General features: G+C 38.7%; 1 protein-coding gene across 5 annotated transcripts in view; it reads right to left on the minus strand.

Annotated features, from left to right (window-relative positions):
• The window catches only part of SASH1 (SAM and SH3 domain containing 1), a 407,307-nt gene that overhangs the window by 18,753 nt on the left and 374,594 nt on the right, over nt 1-13,960 (minus strand). For all 5 annotated transcript variants that reach the window (XM_069069719.1, XM_069069720.1, XM_069069718.1 and 2 more), the window contains 4 exons: nt 11,576-11,711; nt 9,585-9,754; nt 8,126-8,335; nt 6,487-6,637 (listed from right to left, as the gene is read on the minus strand). In XM_069069719.1, coding sequence (XP_068925820.1) covers nt 6,487-6,637; nt 8,126-8,335; nt 9,585-9,754; nt 11,576-11,711 — 667 coding nt within the window. The remainder of the gene's footprint in view (nt 1-6,486; nt 6,638-8,125; nt 8,336-9,584; nt 9,755-11,575; nt 11,712-13,960) is intronic.

Genomic DNA, 13,960 nt, shown 5'->3' on the forward strand with positions numbered 1-13,960 from the left:
ATGTGATATATTAACAAAAGCTATCAATGAAAACTAGATTATTTTTAAAGATGCTAGGGCTGTCTGTGGTTCATTCTAATCTTTTGAAGTTGGTGTTATGGAAGGCAGACTGCCCCATAAAATGTCCTTTGAAATCACTGCCATAAGCAAACTATTGGCTGAAACAATAAGGAACTTGGGCAATTATCACATTTCTTAAATCCTTGGCATGGACAGTAGACCATATACTCACTATTTAGCTTTTACTTTTAACTGAGTCCACTAAATTCCCACTCAGATGCCTCATCCCCATGAGGTGATGACTCAGACTGTGATGTATGTCTGCCATCAGAGGACCTGTTTAGTGAAGTTGGGCTACTAAGGAAGACCATTTACTAAGATACAAAGGGAAGCAGTATGGCAGAGTGGAAAGAAAGTATACCCCTGAGACTTTGGACAAGTCACTTGAACTCCTCTGGGCTTCAATTTCCTCATATCTAAAATGAAACTATTGGACTAAGTGGCCTCTCCAAGGTCCCTTCCAGCTCAAATTCTCTAATTCCATCACCCTGACTTCCGTAAGTATCAATGGAAAGAATCTTCCTACTGATAGTCATGGAGAGCTGATATAAGAAGTAATTCTTGAACGTCAAAGGCCATTTGATGGCTAAAATATTCAAGATGGAGAATTAGTACACTTTCATCAGTGACAGAAGGAAATAAATACCTAGACTCCCACTTTCATGAACACATGAGCTGTTGAGATAGCAGAGGAGACACGGTCATGGCAAAGTTACAACAAACTATTGTTACCATTCATTCCTGAATGGAGGAGAGCTGAGAACAGTGAGTTTCAGATCTCACTACTCTTCTTAAGGGTTTAGCTTCTGAATTATCTCGTTTTAAGGTGCTCTCTTCTGCAAGATGTACACCATTAAGGTGTTGTCTTTTTTTTTTTAGTTTTCAGAAATCTTGAAATGTTGTATGTCTCAATATTGTTACTTCTTTTAGAGGAAATGCCCGATTACACAGAATTGAATTTTGTTGTCATGAATAATTTGATTGCTGCCCCCTTGGGTCTAAAATGCTGCAGCAATATATAATAATCCTCCGGCCATTAGCCTAACTCTGTTTTTTTGGCATGTCTGCTGTTGGCAGTGAACAAGCTGCCGGGAAAATCTCATCCCACTGGAGCAGAAGGATTGAAGGAAAAAGCATTTAAATTCAATAACAAAAGGGATTTCATTTTAGCAACTGAGCAATTTTGGGAATATTTTAGATCATGTCTTACAGGATAGGAAAACGAAGAAGGGATAAGTGAACTTACTAAACAATGTGTGATTGTGTGTGTCTGTGTGTTCAGCTTTGTGAAGACAAACAATTACCTTTTAAAAACATTGTTTTTAGCTTTGTGAAGACCCCGGCATACTTGTGGGCAGATAGAAAGGAGATAGTGAAAAGAAAGGGATTAGCGATGAGAGAGGTGAAAGGATGGTATCAGAAATACAGATAACAGTGGAACTCCTTATAAAGGATTATCACAGAGACTCAACCATTTTTTTTTCATAAACTCCTGGGGTAGGTGTACTTGGTCCTATGATATATAAAGGGAGGACAACAGAATGTGTGATAATGTTTGAGGAGAGCTGAATGATGAAGAAGGCCAAAGTTCTCTGTTGCTAATCTTTAGGGGTAGAGGTACAGCTGTGGACTTGCAGCTACACTGAGCTGAATGAATTCAGCTTATGGTCTGTAAAAATAAACTATCATTTTTTGGTTACAAGTTCATAAATCAATACAGAATCCCTTCCTTATCTCTACTTTGGGTATATATTTTCCTTCTATTCAGTAAACACATATGCATAGGCTATTATGTGCAATGTAGAGAAGTCTGTGAGGTGAGCAATGGAGGAAAGTTTAATAAGCAAGGGTAATGGGGTAAAATGGAGGAGTATGGATGATACAAAGGTAAAAAGATGTTATCCTTACCTTTAAGAGGCTAACAATACAGTGGGAGGGCCAAAAAGTGTGCAAATAATTTTTAAAAAAATATGTCAAAATATGCTAAGTGCTCTAATGGAGGCATTAATGACAGGGAAGGAATAGCTCATATAGAGATAGCTATCTGACTATGGCTTATACCACCAGGAAAGGCTTGTATAACCTATGAGTCTTAGATGATTTTTTTATCAGACAGGTGACAGAGAAGTGGTAGGTGGGGAGGGGGTAATAATGGGTTGGAAGTACTCCTGGGAAGAGGGAACAGAATGGTGCAGAAGACTTGATAGTTGGTGCCTTTTCTACAGAGAGGACTGGTCATGTGCATGCGCTGGGGAGTATGTGATCAACAGAGAGCCAGCCTCAGGGTAGGAAGCTGGGTCTCAGAGGATTTTAAAGGACAGATAGTCACCAAGGAATTTTACCATTTGGACCTCAACTGCAAATCTTCCCACTTTAAATCTCTTAAATGACCATAAAGGTAACAACTCATTTCTCTTAGTATGTTTATGTAAGCTGCTACGTGGTGTAGTGCCACTGAACGTGAGTTCTGGAAGATCCAAGTTTAGAATCTAGCTTTAGACACTTAGGAGCTGCAAGGCCCTGGGTAAGTCACTTAATTTCTATCTGCCTTAGTTTTCTCATTTGTGAAATAGGGATAATAATAGCACCTCCTTTCCAGGGTAATTGTGGGGAGGAAATAAGATATCTGTAATGTGCTTTTCAAACCATAAACACACACACACACACACACACACACACACACACACACACACAAGTGTTGCTAGGGCAGCTAGGTGGCATAATGAATAGAGTGCTGGGCCTGGAGTCAAGAACACTCATCTTCCTGAGTTCGAATCTGGCCTCAAACACTTACTAGCTGTGTGACTCTGGGCAAGTCACTCAACACCGTTTGTCTCAGTTTCCTCATCTATGAAGTGAGCTGGAGAAGGCAATGGCAAACCACTCTAGTGTCTTTGCCAAGAAAACCTAAAATGGGATCATGAAGAGTCTGACATGACTGAACAAAGTGTCCTGAAACTTCTACCAACATGCCAGAACAACCTGCTGATTTTATCTACTGTATTTTGATAGTGCTTGGGTTCTCTTCTACTAATAATTATTCCCTTTCTCTGCAAGTCCACAGCTATACCTCTACCCCTAAAGACTAGCAACAGAGAACTTTGACCTTCATCATCATTCGGCTCTCCTCAAAAATTATCAACATGATCACATATTCTGTCGTCCTCCCCTTATGTATCAGAGAACCAAGTACACCTACCCCAGGAGTTCGTGAAAAAAAAATGATTGGGTCTCTGTATAAGGAGTTCCATTGCTACCCGTATTTTTTATACCATCCTTTCACCTTTCTCATCTCTAGTCCCTTTCTTTTCACTGTCTCCTTTCTATCTGTCTTCATAAAGCTAAAAACAATATTCCTTAGACCTTTTACTCCATGTCTCTCTTCCCCTTTCACTGCCACTACTTGAAAAGTTTGCCTAGATCTGATGCCTCTATTTCCTTCCTAGCATTCTTTCGTCAGTATCCAACCCCATTCTCTCCCCTGAACTCCATTCCTGCAATACCAATTGAACATTTTAAACTAGATGTCTTGGAAACATTTAAAACTCAATATATCTAAAACTTGTTATCTTTCTATGCAAACCTTCTTTTATTCCAAACTTCCCTATTTCTATCAAAGTTTCTGCTGTCTTTCTAATGACTCAGGTTTATAATCTCAGCATTATCCTGGAGTTCTTTATCTCCTTCCCACCACATATTCAATCAGCTGCCAAAGCTTGCCATCCAACATCTTTTGCATCTGAACCTTTTCTCTCTCCTCACAAAGCCACCTGCTTAATTTAGGGCCTCAAAACCTTTCACCTAGACTAACAGCCTCCAAATTGATCTCCTTGCCTTATGTCTCTCCACTCTAAGACACCCGACATGCTATTGCCAAAGCAAGTTTTTAAAAAGTAGAGCTGGTCAAGTGACTTCCTTACTCCAGTGACTTCCCTTTGGTTCTAGGATAAAATATGACCGCCTCTATGTAGGCTTTAAATCCCTACCCAATCAAACCCCAATTTATCCTTCCAATTTATTGGATATAACTTTCCTTCCTATATTCTGAGACATAGTCAAACCTATCTTTTCCCCATTTCTCACACACAATACCCCATCTCCATGCCTTTGCAGCATTCCCTCTTGACCTGTGCCTCACAGAGTCTTCTTTTAAGACATGTAGTTCAAGCATCATCTTCTGCATGAAGCTTGGTGCCCTTCCTCCTAAATTATCTTCTATTTGATGACTTCATATATATTTGTTATCCCTAGGGCCTAGTACAGAGCCTGGCACAGAGTAGGTACTTAAAAGACACTTGTTGATTATTTTAATTGCAAAATCCAGTGGCCTCTTTGACTTTTTGTTGACTACTCTCTCCTTTAAGATATTCTCTTCCCTTGACTGCAGAGATGAGCCAATCTGGCGCTCACCCTTGTTTTTAACCACTTCTCTCCTTCATGGTTTCCTTGCCTTGACATTAGTAATCCCTTGAGTTGGGCATTCCCTGAGGTGCTGTCCTTGATTTCTTTTTCCTCCCTCTGCAGTTTTTCCCTTGGCATTTTCATTCATTCCCGGAGCTATGACAACAACAACAATGATGTCAAACACATGGACTGCATGTGGCCCAAACCAGATTAAAATGTAACTAGGAAACAGTTAACAAAATAAATGAAAATACCTTAAAACATAGATAATGGCAAAATGTAGTTTTCTAAGGCAATATGCATCCCACAGGGATTCTAATGCATGGTTTAGAGGCCTCTGTTTCTATCTGAGTTTGATACCACTGAATTATATATCCACACAGATGGCTAAGAAATCTATATCTCCAACCCTGGCCTCTCTTCCAAGCACCAGACTCAGATGTTCTCCTGCCTACTAAACATCTCAACCTGAATGTCCTGCTGGCACTTCAAACTCTGCATGTCCAAAAGTGAATTTCATATTCACCCTGTCTCTCTTTCTGGCACCATTATTTTTGTCAATGACACTACCCAGTGACCCAGTGAATAAAATGTCTGTTGAACCAAATGTCTTATCAGTGTCCATGAAATCAAATAACAATGGAGCTGATTCCCAAATCTCTTACCTCTCTCTTGACCGCCATTCATTCCTTCGTCACATGTATGGCCCAAGTATACCTCAAATGCAGCATGTCTAACATAGAACTCATACTTCTTCCCAAAACTTTCCTATTTCTTTTGAGAGTACAACTCTCTCTTCTACTCAAAAATCTTTAGTGGCTACCTCAGGGCTCTTTCTCCTTTCCCCTCCCCTCCTCTTTACTCTCTTTTTTTCTCTCTCTACCTGTCAAAATGCGCAGCTAAGTCTTCCCCATATGCCATTTCCCAACCCTAGAATGCTTTTTCTCTCACCTCTTCCCCTTAGAATGCCTGGCTTCCTTCTCAGCACTTCCTACATAAGGTCCTTCCTGACATAACAACAGTAATAGATAGCACTTTGATAGAACTTTAAGGTTTACAAAGGAGATAATATTATTATTCCTATTTTACAGATGAGGAAATGTGGGCAAACAGGTCAGGTGACTTGTCCAGAAAAACAGAGCTAGTAAGTGTCTGAAGCTGGATTTGAACTTGGGAATTCCTGACTTCAAGTCCAACACTCTACTGTGCTACCCCGCTGCCTTACCAGTTCTTATTACCCTCTTCCTCCTGATACCAATTTTGTAAAGAAAACCCTTCGTATTTACTTATCTAGGTACATGTTGTATTCCTCTAATAGAATATGAAGTTGGGGATCATTGAGTTGGTTTTTTGTTCGTTTTGCTTTGTAGCACTAGTACCTAGGACAGGTACTAGCACCTGTATACAACAGGTGCTCAATAAATGTTGGTTGCAGAGCTTGTATAGTCTTCCCCCATTTATTAATAGAAATATTGACTATGAAAACAATAGGATAAAATATGTGACTTCAGGGGCTCATAAAGCCAAAGAAGAGTCAGGAGTGGAAGGGCTCTTGTAGATGACCTAGTCCAGTTTTCCTACTTTGTAGGTTTCATTCAAAGGGGTGAAATATGCCTAATGTGGCAGACCTAGACCTTCTTTTTTTTTGGAGGGGGGAGGACAAGGCAATTGGGGTTAAGTGACTTGCCCAAGGTCACACGGCTAGTAAGTGTTAAGTATCTGAGGCTGGATTTGAATTCAGGTCCTTCTGACTCCAGGGCTGGTGCTCCATTCACTGTGCCACCTAGCCACCCCCGACCTAGCCCTTCTGACTCCTAATCCAAGGCACTTTGTACCATACCATTTTGCTGATCTAATTTAGGGTAGGCCTGTCTTTTATTCAAAACATAGCTTATTTTTATACCAACTTACAGAAAATAGTCATTGGGTAAAAATTTAAAATGATTTCCAATGAATTATTTGCTACGTGTCATCTTGAAGGCCTCCAGATATAATCAGTGCCAACTCATGCACACCACTTACTGTCATATTCCTGTAACAGTTCCACTGCTGTCAAGAGTACAGCTCTGTGCTCCGGGTCTCGGATGTTTAGTTCATCCAAGTCTTCCTCTTCCAGAAGCTTGAAGGTGTCTAGGTCTTCATACCCATTAAACAGAAAGGTGGGCATGTGCTCCTACCATGGAAAGAAAAAGATCACCAATAAGTGCCTACTGTATTCAATATGGGTCACTTAAGATCTATAAACTTAAAACTAGTCTGAGTTCTCAGACTTATGGTCGAGAGCCAATTCTATTGATCTTAAGAATAGGGAATTTGTAAGATGTGCTGTTTGTTGCATGTGATATTTCCATTTACTGGTAGGATAGGTACATTCATTGTATGTAATGACTGGTTCTCCCAGATGGATCTATGAACATGTTTTTGTAGATGAGTTGTTGACTTTGGTATATCATGGCACAGAGTCATTAGTACCCTGGGGGGAAAAGGGAACTCCTTTGGATTTTTGTAGGGATTGATAGTTGGATATTTTGTACCAGAAAATTCAAACATAGCTTTTTTACTGGGTGGATATCCTCAAGACCCACTGGGGAACCTGTAGGCTCAGTACTGATTTGTCTCAGGAACTGACTTTTCAGCAACAAGAAAAGACCAGTTTGGTACCATCATATCTACCCCTCTAGCATGTCAAAGAAGAAGTGTTATGTGACCACATTCTGATGCAGCATTGGTTACCCATTCACATGTGGTCACCCCCAGACATACTCATCAATTATCTTCAGTCAGTGGGCATTAGACAGTTAAGTACATTTAGGTTCCGCTAATTAGTGGGAATAAGGAATCCATGTGAAGCAGTTGTAATATCTGAATTTTCACTGCATATTTCCATTAAGCAAGAACCAATTACTATATTTTACAGAATTATAACTTTTAATAGAATTCAAATACATGTGACTACTTCATGCTACTTTTTCCCACAAATCAGGATCTAGCTATAATTGGTTTGGTGGGGTTTTGTTTTTTGTTTTTTTTGTTGAGGTGGGGGAGGAAAGGTCCAGACCTTCTAATTCCATCACTGTAGAAAGCTGCCTGTGAGGAAATCCTCCCTAAACAATACAGATTAACAATTTTGTTTGTGTGTGTGATTTCTAGTCTTAGTGAGCTGCTTAGGACAGTGATGTCAAACTCAAACAGAAAGAGGGTCCACTAATCCATACATAAGGATCCCTGGGGGTCACATTTTGACTTAATTTGAAAATGTAATGTGATTTACATTTTCTTGTATTTTTAATTATTTTGTTAAATATTTCTCAATTACATTTTAGTCTGGTTTGAGCCTAACTGGGAGTGTCATGGGCCACATTTTTGACATGTTTGACACCTCCAGTTTAGGTTATTATATCAAGAAATTCAGTAACTTACTCAGACAATGTATCAGAGGCAGGAAAGGCAAGACGTGAACCCAGATTGTCTTAACTCTAAGGCCAGCCCTCCATCCATACTACCAAGCTATGTCTTATATTATTTAAGTAATAATGAGCTACATCTCTGCCACTGACTGCTTATAAATGTGCTGAAACCAAGTCAGTTCAACTAGCCCCTCTGTGAGACTGTCCCTACTTTCCCTAAAACTCAGAAACGCAAGAGAAGAAAAGTAACTGACTTTTAGGTTGATCCTCTCCAGAAGATCTTCTACAGATTTGGGCTGTGGCGGTCTTCCTTTCCTCCTCCTCCTAGTGGGGCGCTTGGGCTTCTCCTCCTCTTCATTTAACACATCCACATAGATAAATTTGAAAGTACCAACTTTGTTGTTCAACAGTCCCATCCAGGTACCCATTGGAGGCTTGCTGATTATATCAATAATATCACCTTTCTGTGGAGTGGAAAACTTTCTGTTAGAATCTCTCCATTAAGTACATTTCTACCATAATTCATTCAGATGTCAAAGCTGGGAACGCTCTGATTGCTATAACTATGGCTCAGACATTCCACTTGTTGGGTTATACTTTCTGAACCCAGCATAGAGCTAGGCAGAGTGAATATAGAACTCTGCCATGTTATCCCTCATTCATATACCAGGTCACATCCCAGCATAGAAATCACCAAGTAATTGACCCTGTGGCTATGGCTCACAGGAAAGTAAATTTGTTTACCTCAAAGCCTTCCAATTTTCTTCCTCATCATTTAAAAAGCTCTGAAAATTGCACTTTGAAGAAATGATTTCTTGTCCTCCTCTTGTCCATTCAATTCAGCTAAATTGTTGCTGTAAAAACTGAATTTGCAACTAGGGCTCATTTATACAGAGTCTCAAGATGGAAAATGAAAATTCTAAATTCTTAACCTTTCTTGTATCATGAACCCCTTTTGTAGTCAGCTAAAGCGGACCCCTTCTCAGAATGTTTTTAAATGCATGAAAACATAATGGATTACAAAAGAAACTAATTATATTGAAATAGTTATCTATCAAAGTAGTTAACAGACCTATGATTAAGAACTCCTGTTCTAGTGATATTGAATGAAGTGAGAAGAACCAAGAGAATATTGTACACAGTAACAGCAACACCATCATGATCAAATATGATAGACTTAGTTTTTCTCAGCGATACAATGGTCCAAGACAATTCCAAAAGGCTTGTGATGGACAATGCTATCCACATACAGAGAAATAACTATGAAGTCTGAATGCATATTGAAGCATACTATTTTCACTTTGTTTAAATTTCTTTTTTCTTTCTTATGGTTTTTCCTTTTTGTTTGGATTCTTTTTCATAACGACTAATGTGGAAATATATTTAACATGACTGCACATGTATAACCTATGTCAGATTGCTTGCTGTCTTGGTGGAGAGGGAGAGTAGAAAAATTTGGAACTCAAAATCTTACAAAAATGAATGTTGAAGAACTCCTGTTCTAGAAAGAAACCCAAGTCAGTACATGGCAATAGTCAAGTGAATATAGGAACCCCCAGTCTCTTAAATCTACCTAAATTCTGTCCCATTTTTTGCTGTAGGAGAGATCAGTTTAGTAAAGTTGTAGGCACACAAAAGTCAAGGAAAGAATCCTTTTAAACATTTGCAAAAGCAAGTCAACAAAATGCATGTTATAGGAATAATAGGATCTACCTTGAGCTTGAGGGAGTCTGTATCATAAGGACTAGGTGTGAAGTCGGTGTGAACCCTTGCTCGGCCACAAAAAGGCCCTCGATAGGGAGGCTCCTCATCATCACCATCTTCAGATTTGACACTCTCCCTGTTACTGGTTGAGGAATCCGTTGTACTCACCGTCTGACCACCTTGGAGAGGAAGACAACAAGAGTAAGTTTGAGTAGCATGACAGGCCTAGACATGGAAAGGTCCCATTCCTTATCTACAAAACTCTTAGGCCCTTTGTGGGGCCAGCAAGGTGAACTGGTCTGCCCAGGTCATAGAATAATGATAACTAGAGGCAGGATTTAAACCCTGGTCCTCTACCAACAAAGTCGGGGCCCTTTCCCCTATGCCATGGTGCCTACATGTATCACTATTTTTTTTTTAAAGGAACACTACTATACTGAGCATCAGGGGAAAGAAATGATGGAAGAGAAAACAGTACAACTCTTAAGGCAGTTTTCTATTGTGCAAATGCAAGACTCTCTAGTACTGGAAATGTCAAACACTAATTATAATATTCTTTATTACTCCGACAAAGACAGACTTTAAAAAAAATTGTCATCCAATGCTCTATAAGCACATGTATTAAAATTCAGTAACCTTGTATTTATCACTTCCTTTCCCTTCCTCCCCTTATTTTAAGGCAATAAAAAAGGTTATATAAGTTAATACATATAATAGGATAAAACATGTATAGTAACACTTGGTTCTACATCATGGGTAGGGAGAATGACTATTTAAATCAACATTGGCCTAGTCACCAGAAATCTGTCTTTTATAAAAACCAGAGAAAAGTGGTTCCAATAAAGTCTGAATATGATTTCCTTCACCCAGGGCTTGGCCTAGGAAATGCAAGATGCCATCATTGTGGTATGCTTTGAGGAAACACTGAAGGACTAACTATGCAAACATCTTTCTTGCTGGCCTGCATGGTACTATTCCCCCTTCTGTTATTCTGGGGGTGGGGGTGGGGGGCTGAAATAGGGCAGAAACTGGACTCCACAGCAAGATGGAAACTATTTCCTTCTCCTCTTTCTCTTTAGCACATTAACTCAGATCCCTGTATCTGATTAGTTATCGCCCAGGGAAGATTTGGGGAGTGAGATACTGGACAGATAAGCTTTACTTCTACTAGTGAAAATGAAAATAAGTAACATTTACATAAAACTGGTTTTTGCAAAGCATTTTACATATAATGCAACTCGTTGCCTCCATTTTACAAACAAAGAAACTGAGGCAGACAGGGGTTAGGTCACTTGCCCAGGATCACAAAACTGGATCCTAAGCCAATCATGTTCAATGCACTTCTCACTTACCTTAGTAGGGCAAAAGGAACATGGCGGGGAAAAAGTCCCAGTAGTTCTAGGGAGCATTATGAGTCACTAGACTAAGAAGGGTCATAGGAATACAGGATCATTAATTTAGAACCAGAAAACAGCTTCCAGGTCATTAAGCCCAGATGCTTTAATTTTACCGATAAAGAAGCTAGCTGAGGGACAAAGAAAACCTCTTGTCCAAGGTCGCAGAAGTAGTAGTGGGCAGAGCCTGAAGTTCAAGCCAGATCTTCTGACCCCAAATCCTATTTCCAGTATTCCACACTGCTTCCTATGTAAGCCCCAAGGAGAGTGCCTGAAGAAGGGTTAAGGAATACTGATGACCAACTCCAATCTCTTTCATAATTTTACTGATGGTTGAGAACATTCTTTCCCAATGAAAGAAAGAAAGTGATTTTTCCCATGAAAACTGCTGTAAGCGATTTGGAACTCTCAATGGGATGTCTAGAAACAGAATTACCAAAATTTCTGTTATTACAATGTTTACATTATAAAATCGACTGACATTAAAAAAACTTTTAAATCACTGTCTTTTGTATCCTTGTGGACAACTCTACTGGAGCCTTGTCCTGAGATGTCCTTGGTTGTCACACAAAAACAAACATCAGAGTTAGGTATTATTCAACTCACTCATTGAGCTCTGACCACTGAGAGAACTCCTCAGACTCTCCACAGACCCTCCAGCTTTCAGTTTAGGTTTATCCAGGGACTCTTTATCAGGTTGGGGTGATTGGGGAGATCCCGGTATTCCATCAGTGCTGGAGTCCTGAAAATAGGTTACAACAAATACACATTTCACTGTGTTGCCAAAAAACTTGTCCTTCCTTAATTCTCTGGTATATAACTAACCTTCAAAATTTCCTTAACGTCCCATATCTGATTCCATGAAAAGTATCAAATCCTAGGTTTTTCAGGAGGCCTTCCCTACTCTTTGAGATTGCCTTACATCTAATCAGTATATACCTTCTATAGACCTAGTTTTCAGGTTTGTTTCAACTTTAAAATGGGGATAAAATAAGCACCTACCTCACTGGGTTGTTGCAAGGATCAAATGAGATAATATTTGTAAATCACTTAGCACAGAGTAGGCATTATTATTATCATTATTACTTCCATTGGAAAGTGGTCCAAACAGAGCCCACAGAATAGGAATACAGATCTGGAGCTGCTTTAACAAAAAGCACAACATTTTAACTGAAACAAAATGTTGTGCCAGGTGGAAAAAACCTAACTCACTGGATTCTTGTGTTTTCATTTAGGCAGATATGCCTAAGCTGGCTAAAAACTCATGTAGACAGCAAAGTTTTTATTTTTCAGTCGATTCAATAATACTTTTTTCCACATGCAACAGCATGGTTTGATTTTTCCCTGTTTTCATTCCTTCCAACTTTATAGTCAGTCTGTTAAGTTTTCTCCATATTAGTATGCTGTCAATTTCATCCTATCAGAAAAGATAAGATCCATTCCATCTTGGACAGTTGCTTGCTGCTATACATTGTCCAGCAACTTATTTTGAGAAATAGTACTGCAAAGATAGTTAATGTAAGACTTTTCAATTGCAAATTTCAATTGCAAAACTTTTCAATACAGAAATGTCAAAAGATTTGGAACAATCCGTCTGTGGGCATGAAACCATCAGAACTGAAACCTATTATTTACATGGTGCAGATTCATCAAAAATTATCTACAAAGTATGGGATTCTGCAGGCCATGCAAACATTTAAGGTCAACAGTAATAGGACCTTTTGATTTAATATAAATTCATACTTTATTTCTAGAGTACACAAAGAGACCAGTATTAATAAAGCAAATGTAGTATGAGAAGGTCCCTGAGATTCTAAATTTTTAAGCCCTGAACAAAATCATTCTTCCTAAGACATGGGGGAAAAATGATCCCTACACAAAATTCTCTGTATAGTATGCATTCAACAAACATCAATAAAGTATATTGTTTTAGGCACCAAGGAACACTGGAAAACAAATAAGACGTGGTGCACTAATTGAGATACAGGGTTCCTGCGCTCAAGGACCAAGTAGGCAAGATAAGACTGAGGTCATTATAAAACAAACCAAAAAAAAAAGAACATGATTAATATGTAAGGGACACCAAGTGCTATGAGAGTTTTTTCTGGGGGTGAGGGGAGGCAAAGTTGTTTCTAATTCAGGAGGATCAGGGAAAGGATTCATGGAGGAGATGGTGCCCAGAGCATTCAAGAAAGCAAAGAAACATATGAAGATGGGAAAGTGTACTTTCTACTCATGGGACAGGGGGCAGTTCAGCTCAGTGAGGGTGTGAGCAGTGGAATAGTATGAAATATTCCACAGAAGCTGGTGGAGCCAGACCGTGAAGGATACTAAATGGCAGGTGAAACAGTTTGGACTTTATTAGATATGAAATATATCATAATAAAAGAAAACTAAACTAAAAATGCATAATGTAATACTGTACATGCACTTTAGTATTTTTTTAATAAAATAGCACAACTCCCAATCAATCCAAAATACCAACCCTACCTCTCACAAGCAATAGGAAGGAAAATCACCCCAAATTTTTAAACAATAGAGCAAACTTAAGGCTTAGAACAACTATTTACTAAATAAGGCATCTGTATATTAATCAAATTATGTTGTTATCAGTGACCTTAAAATTATGCTTTTAATTTCAGTCACACTTAATTTTATGTATATCATATTTATATATTATACTTATTCTAATATATTATACTTATTATACATCACATTTATATATAATTAAACATTAACATTATCTCTTTATTCATATATTAATAAACTCAGGACATTTAGTTTATAAGGATTTGGGGGCTATAACAATTTATTGAGAAACATGATCCATTAATGAAGTGACTTCAAACTAAGGCTCTAATTTTCATTGGCATAAGAGCAGCCTGTCTAAAAACACATAGCAAGTGCTTCACAGCTAGACAGAAAGACAGAACTGCTACCATACCTCAAGCCAATACAGTCATAAAAGCAAGACCAAACAGAAAAATCCCA

Source organism: Petaurus breviceps, unplaced genomic scaffold, assembly GCF_028583685.1.
Source record: "Petaurus breviceps papuanus isolate PSGF00001 unplaced genomic scaffold, PetGlider_PUasm1.0 90784, whole genome shotgun sequence".
Lineage (NCBI taxonomy): Eukaryota > Metazoa > Chordata > Mammalia > Diprotodontia > Petauridae > Petaurus > Petaurus breviceps.